Source organism: Pseudophryne corroboree, chromosome 11, assembly GCF_028390025.1.
Source record: "Pseudophryne corroboree isolate aPseCor3 chromosome 11, aPseCor3.hap2, whole genome shotgun sequence".
NCBI lineage: Eukaryota > Metazoa > Chordata > Amphibia > Anura > Myobatrachidae > Pseudophryne > Pseudophryne corroboree.
The window spans coordinates 52,709,118-52,729,573 of NC_086454.1; the positions used below are offsets into that span (position 1 = coordinate 52,709,118).

General features: G+C 48.0%; 1 protein-coding gene across 10 annotated transcripts in view; it reads left to right on the forward strand.

Moving 5' to 3' along the window:
* Window positions 1-20,239, forward strand: part of PHF21A (PHD finger protein 21A) — a 307,695-nt gene extending 287,456 nt beyond the window's left edge. For all 10 annotated transcript variants that reach the window (XM_063944307.1, XM_063944300.1, XM_063944305.1 and 7 more), the window contains one exon: window positions 15,486-20,239. In XM_063944307.1, the coding sequence (XP_063800377.1) occupies window positions 15,486-15,743 (258 nt within the window). In that variant the 3' untranslated portion in view covers window positions 15,744-20,239. The remainder of the gene's footprint in view (window positions 1-15,485) is intronic.
* The last annotated feature ends 217 nt before the right edge of the window (window positions 20,240-20,456 follow it).

The following is a 20,456-nucleotide window of genomic DNA, read 5'->3' on the forward strand; positions in this document are numbered from 1 at the left end:
AGTAACACACATCCCCGGTTCCTGTGCACGCTGTGTGCCGCCGCTGTAACCAGTAATGTATAAGTACAAGCGTAGTCATTCTCAGTAACACACATCCCCGGTTCCTGTGCACGCTGTGTGCCGCTGCTGTGACCAGTAACGTATCCGTACAAGCGTAGTCATTCTCAGTAACACACATCCCCGGTTCCTGTGCACGCTGTGTGCCGCTGCTGTAACCAGTAACGTATCAGTACAAGCGTAGTCATTCTCCGTAACACACATCCCCGGTTCCTGTGCACGCTGTGTGCCGCTGCTGTAACAAGTAACGTATCAGTACAAGCGTAGTCATTCTCAGTAACACACATCCCCGGTTCATGTGCACGCTGTGTGCTGCTGCTGTAACCAGTAACGTATCGGTACAAGCGTAGTCATTCTCAGTAACGCACATCCCCGGTTCCTGTGCACGCTGTGTGCCGCTGCTGTAACCAGTAATGTATAAGTACAAGCGTAGTCATTCTCAGTAACACACATCCCCGGTTCCTGTGCACGCTGTGTGCTGCTGCTGTAACCAGTAATGTATCCGTACTAGCGTCATTCTCAGTAACACACATCCCCGGTTCCTGTGCACGCTGTGTGCCGCTGCTGTAACCAGTAACGTATCTGTACAAGCGTAGTCATTCTCAGTAACACACATCCCCGGTTCCTGTGCACGCTGTGTGCTGCTGCTGTAACCAGTATCGTATCAGTACAAGCGTAGTCATTCTCAGTAACACACATCCCCGGTTCCTGTGCACGCTGTGTGCCGCTGCTGTAACCAGTAACGTATCAGTACAAGCTTAGTCATTCTCAGTAACACACATCCCCGGTTCCTGTGCACGCTGTGTGCTGCTGCTGTAACCAGTAATGTATCAGTACAAGCGTAGTCATTCTTAGTAACACACATCCCCGGTTCCTGTGCACGCTGTGTGCCGCCGCTGTAACCAGTAACGTATCAGTACAAGCGTAGTCATTCTCAGTAACACACATCCCCGGTTCCTGTGCACGCTGTGTGCTGCTGCTGTAACCAGTAATGTATAAGTACAAGCGTAGTCATTCGTCATTCTCAGTAACACACATCCCCGGTTCCTGTGCTCGCTGTGTGCCGCTGCTGTAACCAGTAACGTATCAGTACAAGCGTAGTCAGTGCACGCTGTGTGCCGCTGCTGTAACCAGTAACGTATCCGTACAAGCGTAGTCATTCTCAGTAACACACATCCCCGGTTCCTGTGCACGCTGTGTGCTGCTGCTGTAACCAGTAACGTATCGGTACAAGCGTAGTCATTCTCAGTAACACACATCCCCGGTTCCTGTGCACGCTGTGTGCCGCTGCTGTAACCAGTAACGTATCAGTACAAGCGTAGTCATTCTCCGTAACACACATCCCCGGTTCCTGTGCACGCTGTGTGCCGCTGCTGTAACCAGTAACGTATCTGTACAAGCGTAGTCATTCTCAGTAACACACATCCCCGGTTCCTGTGCACGCTGTGTGCCGCTGCTGTAACAAGTAACGTATCAGTACAAGCGTAGTCATTCTCAGTAACACACATCCCCGGTTCCTGTGCACGCTGTGTGCTGCTGCTGTAACCAGTAACGTATCAGTACAAGCGTAGTCATTCTCAGTAACACACATCCACGGTTCCTTTGCACGCTGTGTGACGCTGCTGTAACCAGTAATGTATCAGTACAAGCGTAGTCATTCTCAGTAACGCACATCCCCGGTTCCTGTGCACGCTGTGTGCCACTGCTGTAACCAGTAACGTATCAGTACAAGCGTAGTCATTCTCAGTAACACACATCCCCGGTTCCTGTGCACGCTGTGTGCTGCTGCTGTAACCAGTAACGTATCGGTACAAGCGTAGTCATTCTCAGTAACGCACATCCCCGGTTCCTGTGCACGCTGTGTGCTGCTGCTGTAACCAGTAATGTATAAGTACAAGCGTAGTCATTCTCAGTAACACACATCCACGGTTCCTTTGCACGCTGTGTGACGCTGCTGTAACCAGTAATGTATCAGTACAAGCGTAGTCATTCTCAGTAACACACATCCCCGGTTCCTGTGCACGCTGTGTGCCGCCGCTGTAACCAGTAATGTATAAGTACAAGCGTAGTCATTCTCAGTAACACACATCCCCGGTTCCTGTGCACGCTGTGTGCCGCTGCTGTAACCAGTAACGTATCAGTACAAGCGTAGTCATTCTCAGTAACACACATCCCCGGTTCCTGTGCACGCTGTGTGCCGCTGCTGTAACCAGTAACGTATCAGTACAAGCGTAGTCATTCTCAGTAACACACATCCCCGGTTCCTGTGCACGCTGTGTGCCGCTGCTGTAACCAGTAACGTATCAGTACAAGCGTAGTCATTCTCAGTAACACACATCCCCGGTTCCTGTGCACGCTGTGTGCCGCTGCTGTAACCAGTAACGTATCGGTACAAGCGTAGTCATTCTCAGTAACGCACATCCCCGGTTCCTGTGCACGCTGTGTGCTGCTGCTGTAACCAGTAACGTATCCGTACTACCGTCATTCTCAGTAACACACATCCCCGGTTCCTGTGTGCCGCTGCTGTAACCAGTAACGTATCAGTACAAGCGTAGTCATTCTCAGTAACACACATGCCCGGTTCCTGTGCACGCTGTGTGCCGCTGCTGTAACCAGTAACGTATCAGTACAAGCGTAGTCATTCTCAGTAACACACGTCCCTGGTTCCTGTGCACGCCGCGTGCCGCTGCTGTAACCAGTAACGTATCCGTACAAGCGTAGTCATTCTCAGTAACACACATCCCCGGTTCCTGTGCACGCTGTGTGCCGCTGCTGTAACCAGTAACGTATCAGTACAAGCGTAGTCATTCTCAGTAACACACATCCCCGGTTCCTGTGCACGCTGTGTGCTGCTGCTGTAACCAGTAACGTATCCGTACAAGCGTAGTCATTCTCAGTAACACACATCCCCGGTTCCTGTGCACGCTGTGTGCCGCTGCTGTAACCAGTAATGTATCAGTACAAGCGTAGTCATTCTCAGTAACACACATCCCCGGTTCCTGTGCACGCTGTATTTAATAATCAGTACAGGGTTCCCATGTATATTACAGGGGGAAATTGGGAATACTAAGATGTATATGAAATATTCTATATTATTGATCTGAGGAGTGTGGTGGTTTGCATAATGATAGCAATGTTACAGACTGTTATACGCACGCTGGTATGGCCAGTGATAAATGTCATGTATTTGAGCTTTTTGTCTTCTGACAGTGGGTAAAAGGCTTATTTAGCTGACCTGATGAACCACTTATTTCTCTAACGTCCTAGTGGATGCTGGGGACTCCGTAAGGACCATGGTTATAGACGGGCTCCGCAAGAGACATGGGCACTTTAAGAAAGAATTTAGGTTCTGGTGTGCACTGGCTCCTCCCTCTATGCCCCTCCTCCAGACCTCAGTTTGATACTGTGCCAAGACGAGCTGGTTGCTTTTCAGTGAGCTCTCCTGAGTTTGCTGAGAGAAAGTATTTTGTTAGGTTTTTTATTTTCAGGGAGCTCTGCTGGCAACAGACTCCCGGCATCGTGGGACTGAGGGGAGAGAAGCAGCCCTACTCTCTGAAGCTAGGTCCTGCTTCTTAGGCTACTGGACACCATTAGCTCCCGAGGGATCGGTACGCAGGATCTCACCCTCGCCGTCCGGTCCCGGAGCCGCCGTCCCCCTCGCAGAGCCGGAAGACAGAAGCCGGGTGAGTATGAGAAGCAAAGAAGACTTCACAGGCGGCAGAAGACTCCATGTTCTTCACTGAGGTAACGCACAGCACTGCAGCTGTGCGCCATAGCTCCACACACCTACACATATTCCTGTCACTGTAAGGGTGCGGGGGGGGGGGGGGCGCGCGCGGCGCCCTGGGCAGCATTTGGGACCTCTTTTGGCAAAGTTAAGCATATAAACAGCTGGGCACTGTATATATGTATGAGCCCCCGCCAAAAAAAAAAAAAAATTGCATATTTAAGCGGGACAGAAGCCCGCTGCCGAGGGGGCGGGGCTTCTTCCTCAGCACTCACCAGCGCCATTTTTGCTCCACTGAGAGGAAGCTCCCCAGGCTCTCCCCTGCAGATACACGGCAGAAGAGGGTAAAAAGAGAGGGGGGGGGGCACATAATTAGGTGCAAAAAGCAATGTAAACAGCAGCTACTGTGTTAACATTAAGTTACTGTGTTATTCCTGGGTTTATAGCGCTGGGGTGTGTGCTGGCATACTCTCTCTCTGTCTCTCCAAAGGGCCTTGTGGGGGGAACTGTCTTCAGAGAGGGCATTCCGGTGTGTGGTGTGTCGGTACGCTTGTGTCGACATGTCTGATTAGGAAGGCTATGTGGAAGCAGAGCGGGAGCAAATGAATGTGGTGTCTCCGCCGACGACAACTGATTGGATGGATATGTGGAAGGTTTTAAATGATAATGTTAATTCCTTGCATAAAAAGTTAGAAAAACCTGAAGCCTCAGGACAGTCAGGGTCCCAACCCGTTCCTGATCCTATGTCGCAGAGGCCGTCAGGGTCTCAGAAGCGCCCACTATCCCAAACTGTTGACACAGATACCGACATGGATTCTGACTCCAGTGTCGATTACGATGATGCAAAGTTACAGCCAAAATTGGCTGAATCCATCCGTTATATGATTATAGCAATTAAGGATGTGTTGCACATCACAGAGGAAACCCCAGTCCCTGACAAGAGGGTGCATATGTATGGGGAAAAGAAGCCTGAGGTAACCTTTTCCCCCTTACACGAGCTAAATGAGTTATGTGAAAAGGCTTGGGAATCTCCAGATAAAAAACTGCAGATTTCCAAAAGGATTCTTATGGCGTATCCTTTCCCGCCAACGGACAGGTTACGCTGGGAATCCTCCCCTAGGGTGGACAAAGCTTTAACACGCTTATCCAAGAAGGTAGCCCTGCCGTCACAGGATACGGCTACCCTCAAAGATGCTGCGGATCGCAAACAGGAGGTTACCCTGAAGTCCATTTATACACATTCAGGTACCTTACTGAGGCCGGCAATCGCGTCGGCCTGGGTGTGTAGTGATGTAGCAGCATGGACGGATACCTTATCTGAGGAAATTGATACCTTAGACAAGGATACTGTATTGTTGACCCTGGGGCATATTAAAGACGCTGTCCTATATATGAGAAATGCTCAAAGAGACATTAGTCTACTGGGTTCTAGAATAAATGCTATGTCGATTTCTGCCAGAAGGGTCCTGTGGACTCTGCAATGGACAGGTGATGCCGACTTAAAAAGTCATATGGAGGTTTTACCTTACAAAGGGTGAGGAATTGTTTGGGGAGGGTCTCTCGGACCTGGTCTCCACAGCTACAGCTGGAAAGTCACATTTTTTGCCTTTTATTCCCTCACAGCCTAAGAGAGCACCGTATTATCAAATGCAGTCCTTTCGATCACAAAGAAACAAGAAAGTCCGAGGTGCGTCCTTTCTTGCCAGAGGCAGGGGCAGAGGTAAGAAGCTGCACAACACAGCTAGTTCCCAGAAACAGAAGTCCTCCCCGGCCTCTACAAAATCCACCGCATGACGCTGGGGCTCCACAGTCGGAGCTAGGCCCGGTGGGGGCACGTCTTCGGAATTTTAGCCACAAGTGGGTTCACTCCCAGGTGGATCCCTGGGCGATAGAAAATGTGTCTTAGGGATACAAGCTGGAATTCGAAGAGATGCCCCCTCACCGATACCTCAAATCGGCCCTACCAGCTTCCCCCCACGAGAGGGAAATAGTGTTAACTGCAATTCACAAATTGTATCTTCAACAGGTGGTGGTCAAGGTTCCCCTCCTTCAACAGGGAAGGGGTTATTATTCGACCATGTTTGTAGTCCCAAAACCGGACGGTTCGGTCAGACCCATATTGAATTTAAAATCCCTGAACATATACCTGAAAAGGTTCAAGTTCAAGATGGAATCGCTGAGAGCGGTCATCGCAAGCCTGGAAGGGGGGGATTTTATGGTGTCTCTGGACATAAAGGATGCATACCTTCATGTCCCCATTTATCCACCTCATCAGGCGTACCTCAGATTTGTGGTACAGGATTGTCATTACCAATTTCAGACGTTGCCGTTTGGTCTCTCCACGGCACCAAGAAAATTTACCAAGGTAATGGCGGAAATGATGGTACTCCTGCGGAAGCAAGGAGTCACCATTATCCCGTACTTGGACGATCTCCTCATAAAAGCGAGATCAAGAGAGCAGTTGCTGAACAGCGTCGCACTTTCTCTGGAAGTGTTACAGCAACACAGCTGGATTCTGAATATTCAAAAGTCGCAGTTGGTTCCTACGACTCGTCTGCCTTTCCTGGGCATGATTCTAGACACAGACCAGAAAAGGGTTTATCTCCCGATAGAGAAAGCTCAGGAACTCATGACACTGGTCAGGAACCTATTAAAACCAAAACAGGTGTCAGTACATCACTGCACTCGAGTCCTGGGAAAGATGGTGGCATCATACGAGGCCATTCCCTTCTGCAGGTTCCATGCGAGGACCTTTCAATGGGACTTACTGGACAAGTGGTCCGGATCACATCTTCAGATGCATCAGTTAATCACCCTATCCCCCAGGGCCAGGGTGTCACTCCTGTGGTGGCTGCAGAGCGCTCACTTTCTCGAGGGCCGCAGATTCGGCATTCAGGACTGGGTCCTGGTGACCACGGACGCAAGCCTCCGAGGTTGGGGAGCAGTCACACAGGGAAGAAATTTCCAAGGTCTGTGGTCAAGTCAAGAGACTTGCCTTCACATCAACATTCTGGAACTAAGGGCCATATACAAAGCCCTACGTCAAGCGGAGACGCTGCTTCGCGACCAACCGGTTCTGATTCAGTCAGACAACATCACCGCAGTGGCTCATGTAAACCGACAAGGCGGCACAAGGAGCAGGGTGGCGATGGCTGAAGCCACCAGAATTCTTCGCTGGGCGGAGAATCACGTAAGCGCACTGTCGGCAGTGTTCATCCCGGGAGTGGACAACTGGGAAGCAGACTTCCTCAGCAGACACAACCTCCACCCGGGAGAGTGGGGACTTCATCAGGAAGTCTTCGCACAGATTACAAGTCGGTGGTAACTGCCACAGGTGGACATGATGGCATCCCGCCTCAACAAAAAGCTACAGAGGTATTGCGCCAGGTCAAGAGACTCTCAGGCGATAGCTGTGGACGCCCTGGTCACACCATGGGTGTTCCAGTCGGTCTATGTTTCTCTATCGTCCTAGTGGATGCTGGGGTTCCTGAAAGGACCATGGGGAATAGCGGCTCCGCAGGAGACAGGGCACAAAAAGTAAAGCTTTTCCAGATCAGGTGGTGTGCACTGGCTCCTCCCCCTATGACCCTCCTCCAGACTCCAGTTAGATTTTTGTGCCCGGCCGAGAAGGGTGCAATCTAGGTGGCTCTCCTAAAGAGCTGCTTAGAAAAAGTTTAGCTTAGGTTTTTTATTTTACAGTGAGTCCTGCTGGCAACAGGATCACTGCAACGAGGGACTGAGGGGAGAAGAAGTGAACTCACCTGCGTGCAGGATGGATTGGCTTCTTGGCTACTGGACATCAGCTCCAGAGGGACGATCACAGGTACAGCCTGGATGGTCACCGGAGCCGCGCCGCCGGCCCCCTTGCAGATGCTGAAGTCAGAAGAGGTCCAGAATCGGCGGCTGAAGACTCCTGCAGTCTTCTAAAGGTAGCGCACAGCACTGCAGCTGTGCGCCATTTTCCTCTCAGCACACTTCACACGCAGTCACTGAGGGTGCAGGGCGCTGGGGGGGGGCGCCCTGGGAGGCAAATGTAACCTATATAAAGGCTAAAAATACCTCACATATAGCCCCCAGAGGCTATATGGAGATATTTAACCCCTGCCTGGATTCACTAAATAGCGGGAGACGAGCCCGCCGGAAAAGGGGCGGGGCCTATCTCCTCAGCACACGGCGCCATTTCCTCTCACAGCTCCGCTGGTCAGGACGGCTCCCAAGTCTCTCCCCTGCACTGCACTACAGAAACAGGGTAAAACAGAGAGGGGGGGCAAATTTATGGCGATATTTTGATATATATAAAGCAGCTATAAGGGAGCACTTATTATAAGGCTATCCCTGTTATATATAGCGCTTTTGGTGTGTGCTGGCAAACTCTCCCTCTGTCTCCCCAAAGGGCTAGTGGGTCCTGTCTTCGTTAGGAGCATTCCCTGTGTGTCTGCTGTGTGTCGGTACGTGTGTGTCGACATGTATGAGGACGATATTGGTGTGGAGGCGGAGCAATTGCCAAATATGAGGATGTCACCCCCTAGGGAGTCGACACCAGAATGGATGCCTTTATTTATGGAACTACGGGATAGTGTCAACACGCTAAAGCAGTCGTTTGACGACATGAGACGGCCGGACAATCAATTAGTGCCTGTCCAGGCGACTCAAACACCGTCAGGGGCTGTGAAACGCCCTTTGCCTCAGTCGGTCGACACAGACCCAGACGCAGGCACTGACTCCAGTGGTGACGGTGACGAATCAACCGTATTTTCCAGTAGGGCCACACGTTATATGATTTTGGCAATGAAGGAGGCGTTACATTTAGCTGATACTACAGGTACCACTAAACAGGGTATTATGTGGGGTGTGAAAAAACTACCTATAGTTTTTCCTGAATCAGAAGAATTAAATGACGTGTGTAATGAAGCGTGGGTTGCCCCTGATAAAAAGCTGATAATTTCAAAGAAATTATTGGCATTATACCCTTTCCCGCCAGAGGTTAGGGAGCGCTGGGAAACACCTCCTAGGGTGGACAAGGCGCTAACACGCTTATCTAAACAAGTGGCGTTACCCTCTCCTGAGACGGCCGCACTTAAAGATCCATCAGATAGGAGGATGGAAAATATCCAAAAAAGTATATACACACATGCAGGTGTTATACTACGACCAGCTATAGCGACTGCCTGGATGTGCAGTGCTGGGGTAGTTTGGTCAGAGTCCCTGATTGAAAATATTGATACCCTGGACAGGGACAATATTTTACTGTCGTTAGAACAAATAAAGGATGCATTTCTTTATATGCGTGATGCACAGAGGGATATCTGCACACTGGCATCACGGGTAAGTGCTATGTCCATTTCGGCCAGAAGAGCTTTATGGACGCGACAGTGGACAGGCGATGCGGATTCAAAACGACATATGGAAGTTTTGCCGTATAAAGGGGAGGAGTTATTTGGAGTCGGTCTATCAGATTTGGTGGCCACGGCTACAGCCGGGAAATCCACCTTTCTACCTCAAGTCACTCCCCAACAGAAAAAGGCACCGACTTTTCAACCGCAGCCCTTTCGTTCCTTTAAAAATAAGAGAGCAAAGGGCTATTCATATCTGCCACGAGGCAGAGGTCGAGGGAAGAGACAGCAACAGGCAGCTCCTTCCCAGGAACAGAAGCCTTCCCCGGCTTCTACAAAAGCCTCAGCATGACGCTGGGGCTTCTCAAGCGGACTCGGGGACGGTGGGTGGTCGTCTCAAAAATTACAGCGCGCAGTGGGCTCACTCGCAGGTAGATCCCTGGATCCTGCAGATAATATCTCAGGGGTACAGGTTGGAATTAGAGACAGATCCACCTCGCCGTTTCCTGAAGTCTGCTTTACCAACGTCCCCCTCCGAAAGGGAGACGGTTTTGGAAGCCATTCACAAGCTGTACTCTCAGCAGGTGATAGTCAAGGTACCTCTTCTACAACAAGGGAAGGGGTATTATTCCACTCTTTTTGTGGTACCGAAGCCGGATGGCTCGGTAAGGCCTATTCTAAATCTGAAGTCCTTGAACCTGTACATAAAGAAGTTCAAGTTCAAGATGGAGTCACTCAGAGCAGTGATAGCGAACCTGGAAGAGGGGGACTTTATGGTATCCTTGGACATCAAGGATGCGTATCTCCACGTTCCAATTTACCCCTCACACCAGGGGTACCTCAGGTTCGTTGTACAAAACTGTCACTATCAGTTTCAGACGCTGCCGTTCGGATTGTCCACGGCACCTCGGGTCTTTACAAAGGTAATGGCCGAGATGATGATTCTTCTTCGAAGAAAAGGCATATTAATTATCCCATACTTGGACGATCTCCTAATAAGGGCAAGGTCCAGAGAACAGCTAGAGATGGGATTAGCACTGTCGCAAGAAGTGCTAAAACAGCACGGGTGGATTCTGAATATTCCAAAATCCCAGTTAATGCCGACAACTCGTCTGCTGTTCCTAGGGATGATTCTGGACACGGTTCAGAAAAAGGTTTTTCTCCCGGAGGAAAAAGCCAAGGAGTTATCCGAGCTTGTCAGGAACCTCCTAAAACCAGGAAAGGTGTCTGTACATCAATGCACAAGAGTCCTGGGAAAAATGGTGGCTTCTTACGAAGCAATTCCATTCGGCAGATTCCACGCAAGAATTTTCCAAAGGGATCTGTTGGACAAATGGTCAGGGTCGCATCTTCAGATGCACCTGCGGATAACCCTGTCTCCAAGGACAAGGGTGTCTCTTCTGTGGTGGTTGCAGAGTGCTCATCTATTGGAGGGCCGCAGATTCGGCATACAGGATTGGATCCTGGTGACCACGGACGCCAGCCTGAGAGGCTGGGGAGCAGTCACACAAGGAAGAAACTTCCAGGGAGTATGGACGAGCCTGGAAACGTCTCTTCACATAAACATTCTGGAACTAAGAGCAATATACAATGCTCTAAGCCAGGCATAACCTCTGCTTCAGGGAAAACCGGTGTTGATCCAGTCGGACAACATCACGGCAGTCGCCCATGTGAACAGACAGGGCGGCACAAGAAGCAGGAGTGCAATGGCAGAAGCTGCAAGGATTCTTCGCTGGGCAGAGAATCATGTGATAGCACTGTCAGCAGTGTTCATCCCGGGAGTGGACAACTGGGAAGCAGACTTCCTCAGCAGACACGATCTTCACCCGGGAGAGTGGGGACTTCATCCAGAAGTCTTCCACTTGCTGGTAACCCGTTGGGAAAGACCAATGGTGGACATGATGGCGTCTCGCCTCAACAAAAAACTGGACAGGTATTGCGCCAGGTCAAGAGATCCGCAGGCAATAGCTGTGGACGCGCTGGTAACGCCTTGGGTGTACCAGTCGGTGTATGTGTTTCCTCCTCTGCCTCTCATACCAAAAGTATTGAGAATTATACGGCAAAGAGGCGTAAGGACGATACTAGTGGTTCCGGATTGGCCAAGAAGGACTTGGTACCCGGAACTTCAAGAGATGATCACGGAAGATCCGTGGCCTCTACCTCTAAGGAGGGACTTGCTTCAGCAGGGTCCCTGTCTGTTTCAAGACTTACCGCGGCTGCGTTTGACGGCATGGCGGTTGAACGCCGGATCCTAAAGGAAAAAGGCATGCCGGAAGAAGTCATTCCTACTTTGATTAAAGCAAGGAAGGAAGTAACCGTGCAACATTATCACCGAATTTGGCGAAAATATGTTGCGTGGTGCGAAGATCGGAGTGCTCCGACGGAGGAATTTCAACTGGGTCGATTCCTACATTTCCTGCAATCAGGATTGTCTATGGGTCTCAAATTGGGATCTATTAAGGTTCAAATTTCGGCCCTGTCGATTTTCTTTCAAAAAGAATTGGCTTCAGTCCCTGAAGTCCAGACCTTTGTTAAGGGAGTGCTACATATACAGCCTCCTGTGGTGCCTCCAGTGGCACCGTGGGATCTCAATGTGGTTTTGGACTTTCTAAAATCTCATTGGTTTGAACCACTAAAGAAGGTGGATTTGAAATATCTCACATGGAAAGTGACCATGCTTCTAGCCCTGGCTTCGGCCAGGAGAGTGTCAGAACTGGCAGCTTTATCTTACAAAAGCCCATATCTGATTTTCCATTCGGACAGGGCAGAACTGCGGACTCGTCCGCATTTTCTCCCTAAGGTGGTGTCAGCATTTCATCTGAACCAGCCTATTGTAGTGCCTGCGGCTACAAGTGACTTGGAGGACTCCCAAGTTACTGGACGTTGTCAGAGCATTAAAAATATATATTGCAAGGACAGCTGGAGTCAGAAAATCTGACTCGTTGTTTATATTGTATGCACCCAACAAGATGGGTGCTCCTGCGTCTAAGCAGACGATTGCTCGTTGGATCTGTAGCACAATCCAACTTGCACATTCTGTGGCAGGCCTGCCACAGCCTAAATCTGTAAAGGCCCACTCCACAAGAAAGGTGGGCTCATCTTGGGCGGCTGCCCGAGGGGTCTCGGCATTACAACTTTGCCGAGCAGCTACGTGGTCAGGGGAGAACACGTTTGTAAAATTTTACAAATTTGATACTCTGGCTAAGGAGGACCTGGAGTTCTCTCATTCGGTGCTGCAGAGTCATCCGCACTCTCCCGCCCGTTTGGGAGCTTTGGTATAATCCCCATGGTCCTTTCAGGAACCCCAGCATCCACTAGGACGATAGAGAAAATAAGATTTTACTTACCGATAAATCTATTTCTCGGAGTCCGTAGTGGATGCTGGGCGCCCATCCCAAGTGCGGATTATCTGCAATAATTGTACATAGTTATTGTTAACTAATTCGGGTTATTGTTGAAGGAAGCCATCTTTCAGAGGCTCCGCTGTTATCATACTGTTAACTGGGTTTAGATCACAAGTTGTACGGTGTGATTGGTGTGGCTGGTATGAGTCTTACCCGGGATTCAAAATCCTCCCTTATTGTGTACGCTCGTCCGGGCACAGTACCTAACTGGAGTCTGGAGGAGGGTCATAGGGGGAGGAGCCAGTGCACACCACCTGATCTGGAAAAGCTTTACTTTTTGTGCCCTGTCTCCTGCGGAGCCGCTATTCCCCATGGTCCTTTCAGGAACCCCAGCATCCACTACGGACTCCGAGAAATAGATTTATCGGTAAGTAAAATCTTATTATTTCCTCCTCTTCCTCTCATACCCATACTTACCTACTCTCCCGGAAGCTGCGGGAGGCTCCCGTTTTTTGGGGTTGCCCCCCGCACCCCCGGAAGAGTGGGCAGGTCTCCCGCATCCTGCTCGCATCTTAGTGATGCGAGCAGGATGGAGATAACCTCCCGTCGGGTGGAGAAGGGGTTAAAATGACGCAAATCGCGTCATTTTAGCCCCACCCCCTTCCCGCGGACCCGCGAATCGCTGCATTTCCTGCTGCGGGGCTTAGTGATGTCACAGTCTGGCCCCGCCCCCCGAAGACACCTGCTGCGTCTCCTCTCCGGGCTTCTCCCGAAGAGGAGACTTACAATGTAGGTAAGTATGCTCATACCCAAGGTGCTGAGGATAAAGAAAGAGGAGTGAGAACAATCCTCATTGTTCCAGATTGGCCACGAAGTACTTGGTATCCAGATCTGCAAGAAATGCTCACAGACGACCCGTGGCCTCTTCCTCTACGACAGGACTTTTTGCAACAGGGTCCAAGACTTACCGCTGCTGCGTTTGACGGCATGGCGGTTTAACGCCGGATCCTAGCAGAGAAAGGCATTCCGGATGAGGTCATTCCTACGCTGATAAAGGCTAGGAAGGACGTGACAGCTCAACATTATCACCGTATATGGCGAAAATATGTTGCTTGGTGTGAGGCCAGGAATGCTCCTACGGAGGAATTCCAGCTGGGCCGTTTCCTTCACTTCCTACAGTCCGGAGTGAATTTGGGCCTAAAATTGGGTTCCATTAAGGTCCAGATTTCGGCCCTATCCATTTTCTTTCAAAAGGAGTTGGCTTCTCTACCTGAAATTCAGACGTTTGTAAAGGGAGTGCTGCATATTCAGCCTCCTTTTGTGCCTCCAGTGGCACCTTGGGATCTTAACGTGGTGTTAAGTTTCCTGAAATCCCACTGGTTTGAACCACTTAAAACGGTGGAGTTGAAATATCTCACGTGGAAGGTGGTCATGCTATTAGCCTTGGCTTCGGCTAGGCGTGTGTCAGAGTTGGCGGCTTTGTCACATAAAAGCCCCTATCTGGTTTTCCATGTAGATAGAGCAGAATTGCGGACCCGTCCACAATTTCTGCCGAAAGTGGTTTCATCTTGTCATATAAACCAACCTATTGTGCTGCCTGTGGCTACTACGGACTTGGAGGATTCCGAGTTGCTGGATGTAGTCAGGGCTTTGAAAGTTTATGTAGCCAGAACGGCTAGGGTCAGGAAAACAGAGTCGTTGTTTATCCTGTATGCATCCAACAAGCTTGGTGCTCCTGCTTCAAAGCAAACTATTGCTCGCTGGATCTGTAACACGATTCAGCAGGCTCATTCTGGGGCTGGATTGCCGCTGCCAAAATCAGTTAAGGCCCATTCCACTAGGAAGGTGGGCTCTTCTTGGGCGTCTGCCCGAGGGGTCTCGGCATTACAACTTTGCCGAGCGGCTACTTGGTCAGGTTCAAACACTTTTGCAAAGTTCTACAAGTTTGATACCCTGGCTGAGGAGGACCTCTTGTTTGCTCAATCGGTGCTGCAGAGTCATCCGCACTCTCCCGACCGTTTGGGATCTTTGGTATAATCCCCATGGTCCTTACGGAGTCCTCAGCATCCACTAGGACGTTAGAGAAAATAAGATTTTACTTACCGGTAAATCTATTTCTCGTAGTCCGTAGTGGATGCTGGGCGCCCGTCCCAAGTGCGGACTTCTTCTGCAATGCTTGTATATAGTTATTGCTTCAATAAGGGTTATGTTATGGTTGCATCGGGGTTTGACCTGATGCTCTGTCGTTTGTCATACTGTTAACTGGTTGTTTTCACATGTTATACGGTGTGATTGGTGTGGCTGGTATGAGTCTTGCCCTGGATTACCAAAATCCTTTCCTTGTACTGTTAGCTCTTCTGGGCACAGTTTCTCTAACTGAGGTCTGGAGGAGGGGCATAAAGGGAGGAGCCAGTGCACACCAGAACCTAAATTCTTTCTTAAAGTGCCCATGTCTCCTGCGGAGCCCGTCTATCCCCATGGTCCTTACGGAGTCCCCAGCATCCACTACGGACTACGAGAAATAGATTTACCGGTAAGTAAAATCTTATTTTTTCCCTTCAAAAGCGTTAACATCATTGTTTTTTAGATTTATTCAATAAAGTTGAAAAAGTGTTTTTTAAAATATTTAAACATTATATTATGCACATCTGCAGAATGGATCTCCTCGTCAAAAATGGGGGGACAGGGTGGGACAGCGCAGTCACATGAGATCTGACCATGCCAGTTAAGTGGTTTTTAAGGAAGTCCAGGCTTCCTTTACACCAGGCATTCCCAACCACGGTCCTCAAGGCACACCAACAGTGCAGGTTTTAGTGATATCCAGGCTGCTTTACACCTTACTTTTGAAGAGAACTGCATTGGGAAGTCATACTAAGCAGAGTATGTTACTCAGTATGACTTCCCATTGTTTGTAACTGTATAAACATTATTGAATGTGTTTTGTGTGTGAACATTTGTTTAGGGAGCTTTAACCTGGACGTTGCTTCCCAGTCTCTCTGTAACGTGTTCTCTGCTTTGTCCCAGAAATGTATGGAAATGAAGAACAGCATCTTGTCCCGGCAAAAAGACATGCACAGCTCTCTGGACAAAGTGAAACGTCTTATCCGGCTAATTCAGGATATTGACCTCACCAAACCTATTAACTCAGAGGTGACCTCTAACCACAGCCAGGACTGCACTGCTACTGCCAACAGCCCCCTTCCCGACCCCATGCCAGTCACAGCCTCCTTCCCTTCACCCACCTGTGTCCAGAACTGCAACCAGACAGAAGAGACTAAGTGATTCCCCCCTTCTCATCAGCGAGGGTACCATGGAAAGACGAGCAGCGTCTGAACGTTTCCTGGGAGAGACTGGACCATAACCATCCCAGGACAGGGACGTAAGCACTGGAGTTTTGCCAATCAACCTTTTATTCTGTGTGTTCCACGTGTGAGCTGACATGTCCTGCCAGCACCATGCCAAGTGACAAACAGAAAACAAATCTATAACTTTACTCTCTATCTTACACCAGTGTGTGCCTGCAGCAGCCTCCGCAGCAACCATAGATATCAATCTTTATTTTTTCTTTATTTGCTATTTTCTTAAGGTGGATACGTGGAAGTGGCGAGCTCCAGAGGACGCCTCCTTCTGCAGACCTTACGTTACGCTAGGGCAGGGGGGGGGGGGGAGAGGGAGGGGGATCATACGTGTACCAGTCCAAAGGCTTGGAAAATTTCCCTGTCTACTAAACTCAGTGTGATGTACCAAAAAAACAAAACAAAAAAAAACCAACAATCTAAAATTATATACTTGACTTTGAATGCCTGGAAGCAGAGCAAGTGCGGAGCCGGGAGAAGTAAAGTGTGCTGAGTCAGTATTTAAAGTTCGTCGTGTGATATTCCGAAGCTGGGACGGGGGGCACCTGTCGCAGGCGTATACGCAGATGGGGGTGCCCTTTCCTGGCTGGCGGTGTACAAATAGGTAGACAAATGTTTGGTGTCTTTTTTTTTTTTTTTTTTTCTGTCAAACTATGTGCCAGCATCTTATTAAGAAATGGGAATTGGTAATTTTACCAACATAATTAAATAATGGCTTAAAAAAAAAATGGGAAAAAAAAATTGAAAGGAGAAAAAAAAAAAGTATTAGTAAAGCCGATTAGACTGTCCTGGGTCTCCAAGGAAACACAAGGTGTGTTTCTTTGTCGTCTTCTGGCTGCAGAGCCCTGATGTTTCGCAGGAGTCGGGCGCGTTCCAGATCACCACTGTTGCGGTGGGCAGACGATTATCTGGGACTGTTTTTAAAACGCAGGGAGTTGCTTGAACGTCTGTGAATATTTAAGGGTGTGTTTTGTTTTGTTTTTCTCCCGTTTTAGTGAATCAAGGAGGCCCAAGTACAAAATATTACATACAAGTCTTCCTAGTGTTGCTAGAATGGTAAGATAATACAGACATTCATGTGCACTTTTCATTGGATTTCGATATACAAGGTTTTTTATGCATTCTGTTCCTTGTGGCCACTGGTGATTGGCACAGACCTTTTAGGCCACTGATTGGGTTGCCTGATTGGCCAGTATTAATAGACTGGTCTGATAAATATAATATACAATATATTTTCACATCTTGCAAGGCATTAATCTCTCCAATAGTGAGACATTACTTTGAGAAGGATGCCCTGCTGCCCAGCCACAAAGTACACTTCAGTTGGAAAGTGCTACTGGTTCCCATTCAGTGTTAATGTCTCACCGTGGAAGGGTTTAATATGTTCGGAATACTGAGCTTTTCCGATTTTTGGATTGTTTCTGCTTTCTAAAATGTCCATGTGCCACGGCCTTTGTGGTCGCTAAGAACTGACAGGAGAACCACTGGATAGCCAGGGGCTTGCATCTCCCATACAATGCTTATACTTTTAGTCCGTCGTCATGAATTGGTACTCGGGTGTGAGGGTTGTTTTTCACATGATCGTGGGGAACCCATTATAGCAAATCTATACACATTAGAACAAAGTCTCTGTCGCCAACAGACCTGAAAATCTCGCCTTCCAGGATGCAGCGTGTTGCTCCCAATCCATTGTAATCGCTTTGTTTACATATTACTGTATTTTGAATTTTTTATGAATTTGGCTTAAAAAAAAAACCGATACCATGTTTAGTCTGTGGAACACAGATTATTATAATATTTTTTATTTTATTTCCTGTTCTATTTAACATTGTAATCCCTAACAACAGGGGTTGGGAGTCTGATCACTACAGTACCCAGCATAGCTGTAAATTCTGCCCGCTGCTTACAAGCGTCATTAGCACAACAGTCCCGAGTATGGTGCATATTGAATGCACAAGTCCCACCGGAATAAATTGATGAGATTCCTGTAATAATTTGGCTCCTCAGGGGGGGTTAACAGATAGCCCGTGATCAGGTCCAACTTTATACATATAGTACGCTTGCACCAAATCTAGGATTCCTTTTTTTTTTGCTAGGTTTCTTAGGATCCTCAGATTTGGTGCATCCATGCTTGTATCTAGGTTGGATCCTCAGATGATTTGGTGCATCCATGCTTGTAGCTAGGTTGGATCCTCAGATGATTTGGTGCATCCATGCTTGTAGCTAGGTTGGATCCTCAGATGATTTGGTGCATCCATGCTTGTAGCTAGGTTGGATCCTCAGATGATTTGGTGCATCCATGCTTGTAGCTAGGTTGGATCCTCAGATGATTTGGTGCATCCATGCTTGTAGCTAGGTTGGATCCTCAGATGATTTGGTTCATCCATGCTTGTAGCTAGGTTGGATCCTCAGATGATTTGGTGCATCCATGCTTGTAGCTAGGTTGGATCCTCAGATGATTTGGTTCATCCATGCTTGTAGCTAGGTTGGATCCTCAGATGATTTGGTGCATCCATGCTTGTAGCCAGGTTGGATCCTCAGATGATTTGGTGCATCCATGCTTGTAGCTAGGTTGGATCCTCAGATGATTTGGTGCATCCATGCTTGTAGCTAGGTTGGATCCTCAGATGATTTGGTGCATCCATGCTTGTAGCTAGGTTTTGGCCAAAGGAAGTAGATAATTGCAGATACATTTAGTTACATGTGCATTTCCATCTTCTTTCTCTCACACTCTCTTGGGCAAAATACCCACGGAAAAGCCCTGTGAGGCAGAACATTTCTACGAGAGCTCCCTCCACAGGAATGGATGCAGTGAGCACGGTCAAAAGTGCCTTATTGCATTACCCTATCATTGCAAACTGCAAGCTTCATAAAGATCCCCTCCTGCTTAACATGGATGTTTGGCTTCCTATCCCTTTAGCATATAAGTCACAGCAGCCGCCCGTATAAGTTAAGCAGTTGCTGAATATATTGCTTAGTATTTCTCGGATTGTGGACACCACTGGATAGATCTGATGTAACGTCTAAGGGTATTTCGTTTTTTTTTTTTATGTGAAATTGGGTCTTCCGACATGTTCTTTCCCTCCCCCGTCTGATGAACAGTTTGCAATGCATGCTCCCTCGGTACTAAAATATATAATCTTGTTATATTGAGAAAGTATTGCCAGTGGTCAGTTTGTGGCTGCCACTCTTCTTCTTACGGTGGCTCCATCAAACACACACACATCGTGAAGGTAGCCATTGCTTGAGCTTATCCAATGTTCATCCACTAGGAACTAGCGGCATCACTATGTAAGTTCTTAGGCTGCTTTCTCTACTGCGCATAGCCGACGGGTACTTCATTTAGTGATAAAGCTATCGGAAACATTAAGTTCTCATTCACGACAACAGCACCCTTTAAGAATGAGCCTCTTTAAAAAGCTTTCGGTGGACAAGAGGCCCAGAGCCATGGCTCCGCAGAAGCTTCGCCCTCTTACGGCTTTAACATGTTTTGTTAATCGGGTATCTCCGCTGCGAACTCTGTAAGACTCTGGTATGGACGGGAAAAAAAATGCTTTATAGAACCTGTGAGCTTGTGGCCAAGAGAAGCTTACAGCGCAGGTCAATCCTTTCTTAATACAGTGTTAGTGGGGCAGTTCTCCCCTGCTCTAACCAATATCCCTTTCCAATGAAATGCAGGGGCTCTTAATGGATCATATAGGAAGTCAAATGTTTCCTAGTCAACCAATGTGAAGAGTTAGCGGTGTTTGTTAATGCTGTAGAACCAAGCATCTGCCCAAGCGTGTATCTGTCCTTCTGACTCCATATATGAGCAGTGTCACTAACCTCAGTATCCCAATCCTGCGTTCCGCTACAGATTTTCGTGACCTTGTTTACATTGCGGTAGCCCCTTTGTTCTCAGCCTAGGAGCAATAGTTAAAAAATAATAAAATACAGAAGACTTCCAGCTAGTGTCTGGTATACATATACTCTCACACTCTGCTCTGTGAGGGAAAACTCACATCTCTTGTGCTGCATTTTAGGGTTAAAAATAATCCGTCAAATGTCAATATCATAACGAAGAAAATATTGTAACATACCTTTTTTTCTAAAGAAAAAAAATTGTATAATTATGTTTTCGTATGGAATTGAGAGGCGTACCTTATCTATTGTACTGGGAACTTTTTTTCTTTTTTTTTTCTTTTTCTTTTTTTTTTTAAATATACATTATATTTTTTTTTTCCAAGCCCAATGGTAGTGAATTGCAAATCCTCTGCCTTCTCTCTGTAAAATTGGAAGTCTGTGTTTTCAGTTTTGGTAAAACTGTGCTTAGAATTTAGGGAACTGATAGGGCTGGGTGGGAGGGGGGTGAACACAGAGCGTCTGATCAATTTGTATCTATTTATTTTAACATTTTTATTAAATAAAACTGAATGAAAACTGTGTGCACGTCATCTTTCAAGTGTCTTCGGGCAGATTGCATGGTAAATATATGTATAATCTTTGCACCCCTAATGAAACACACAGATGATACACTGGGATGACTAACAAACGGGTCGACAAGTCAGAACCGGACAACGCAGGTGGAACTAGATCACCGTGCCATGGATGAAAATTCATTAAATTATAAATGTCACTACTTCTTGTCCGTGACATAATT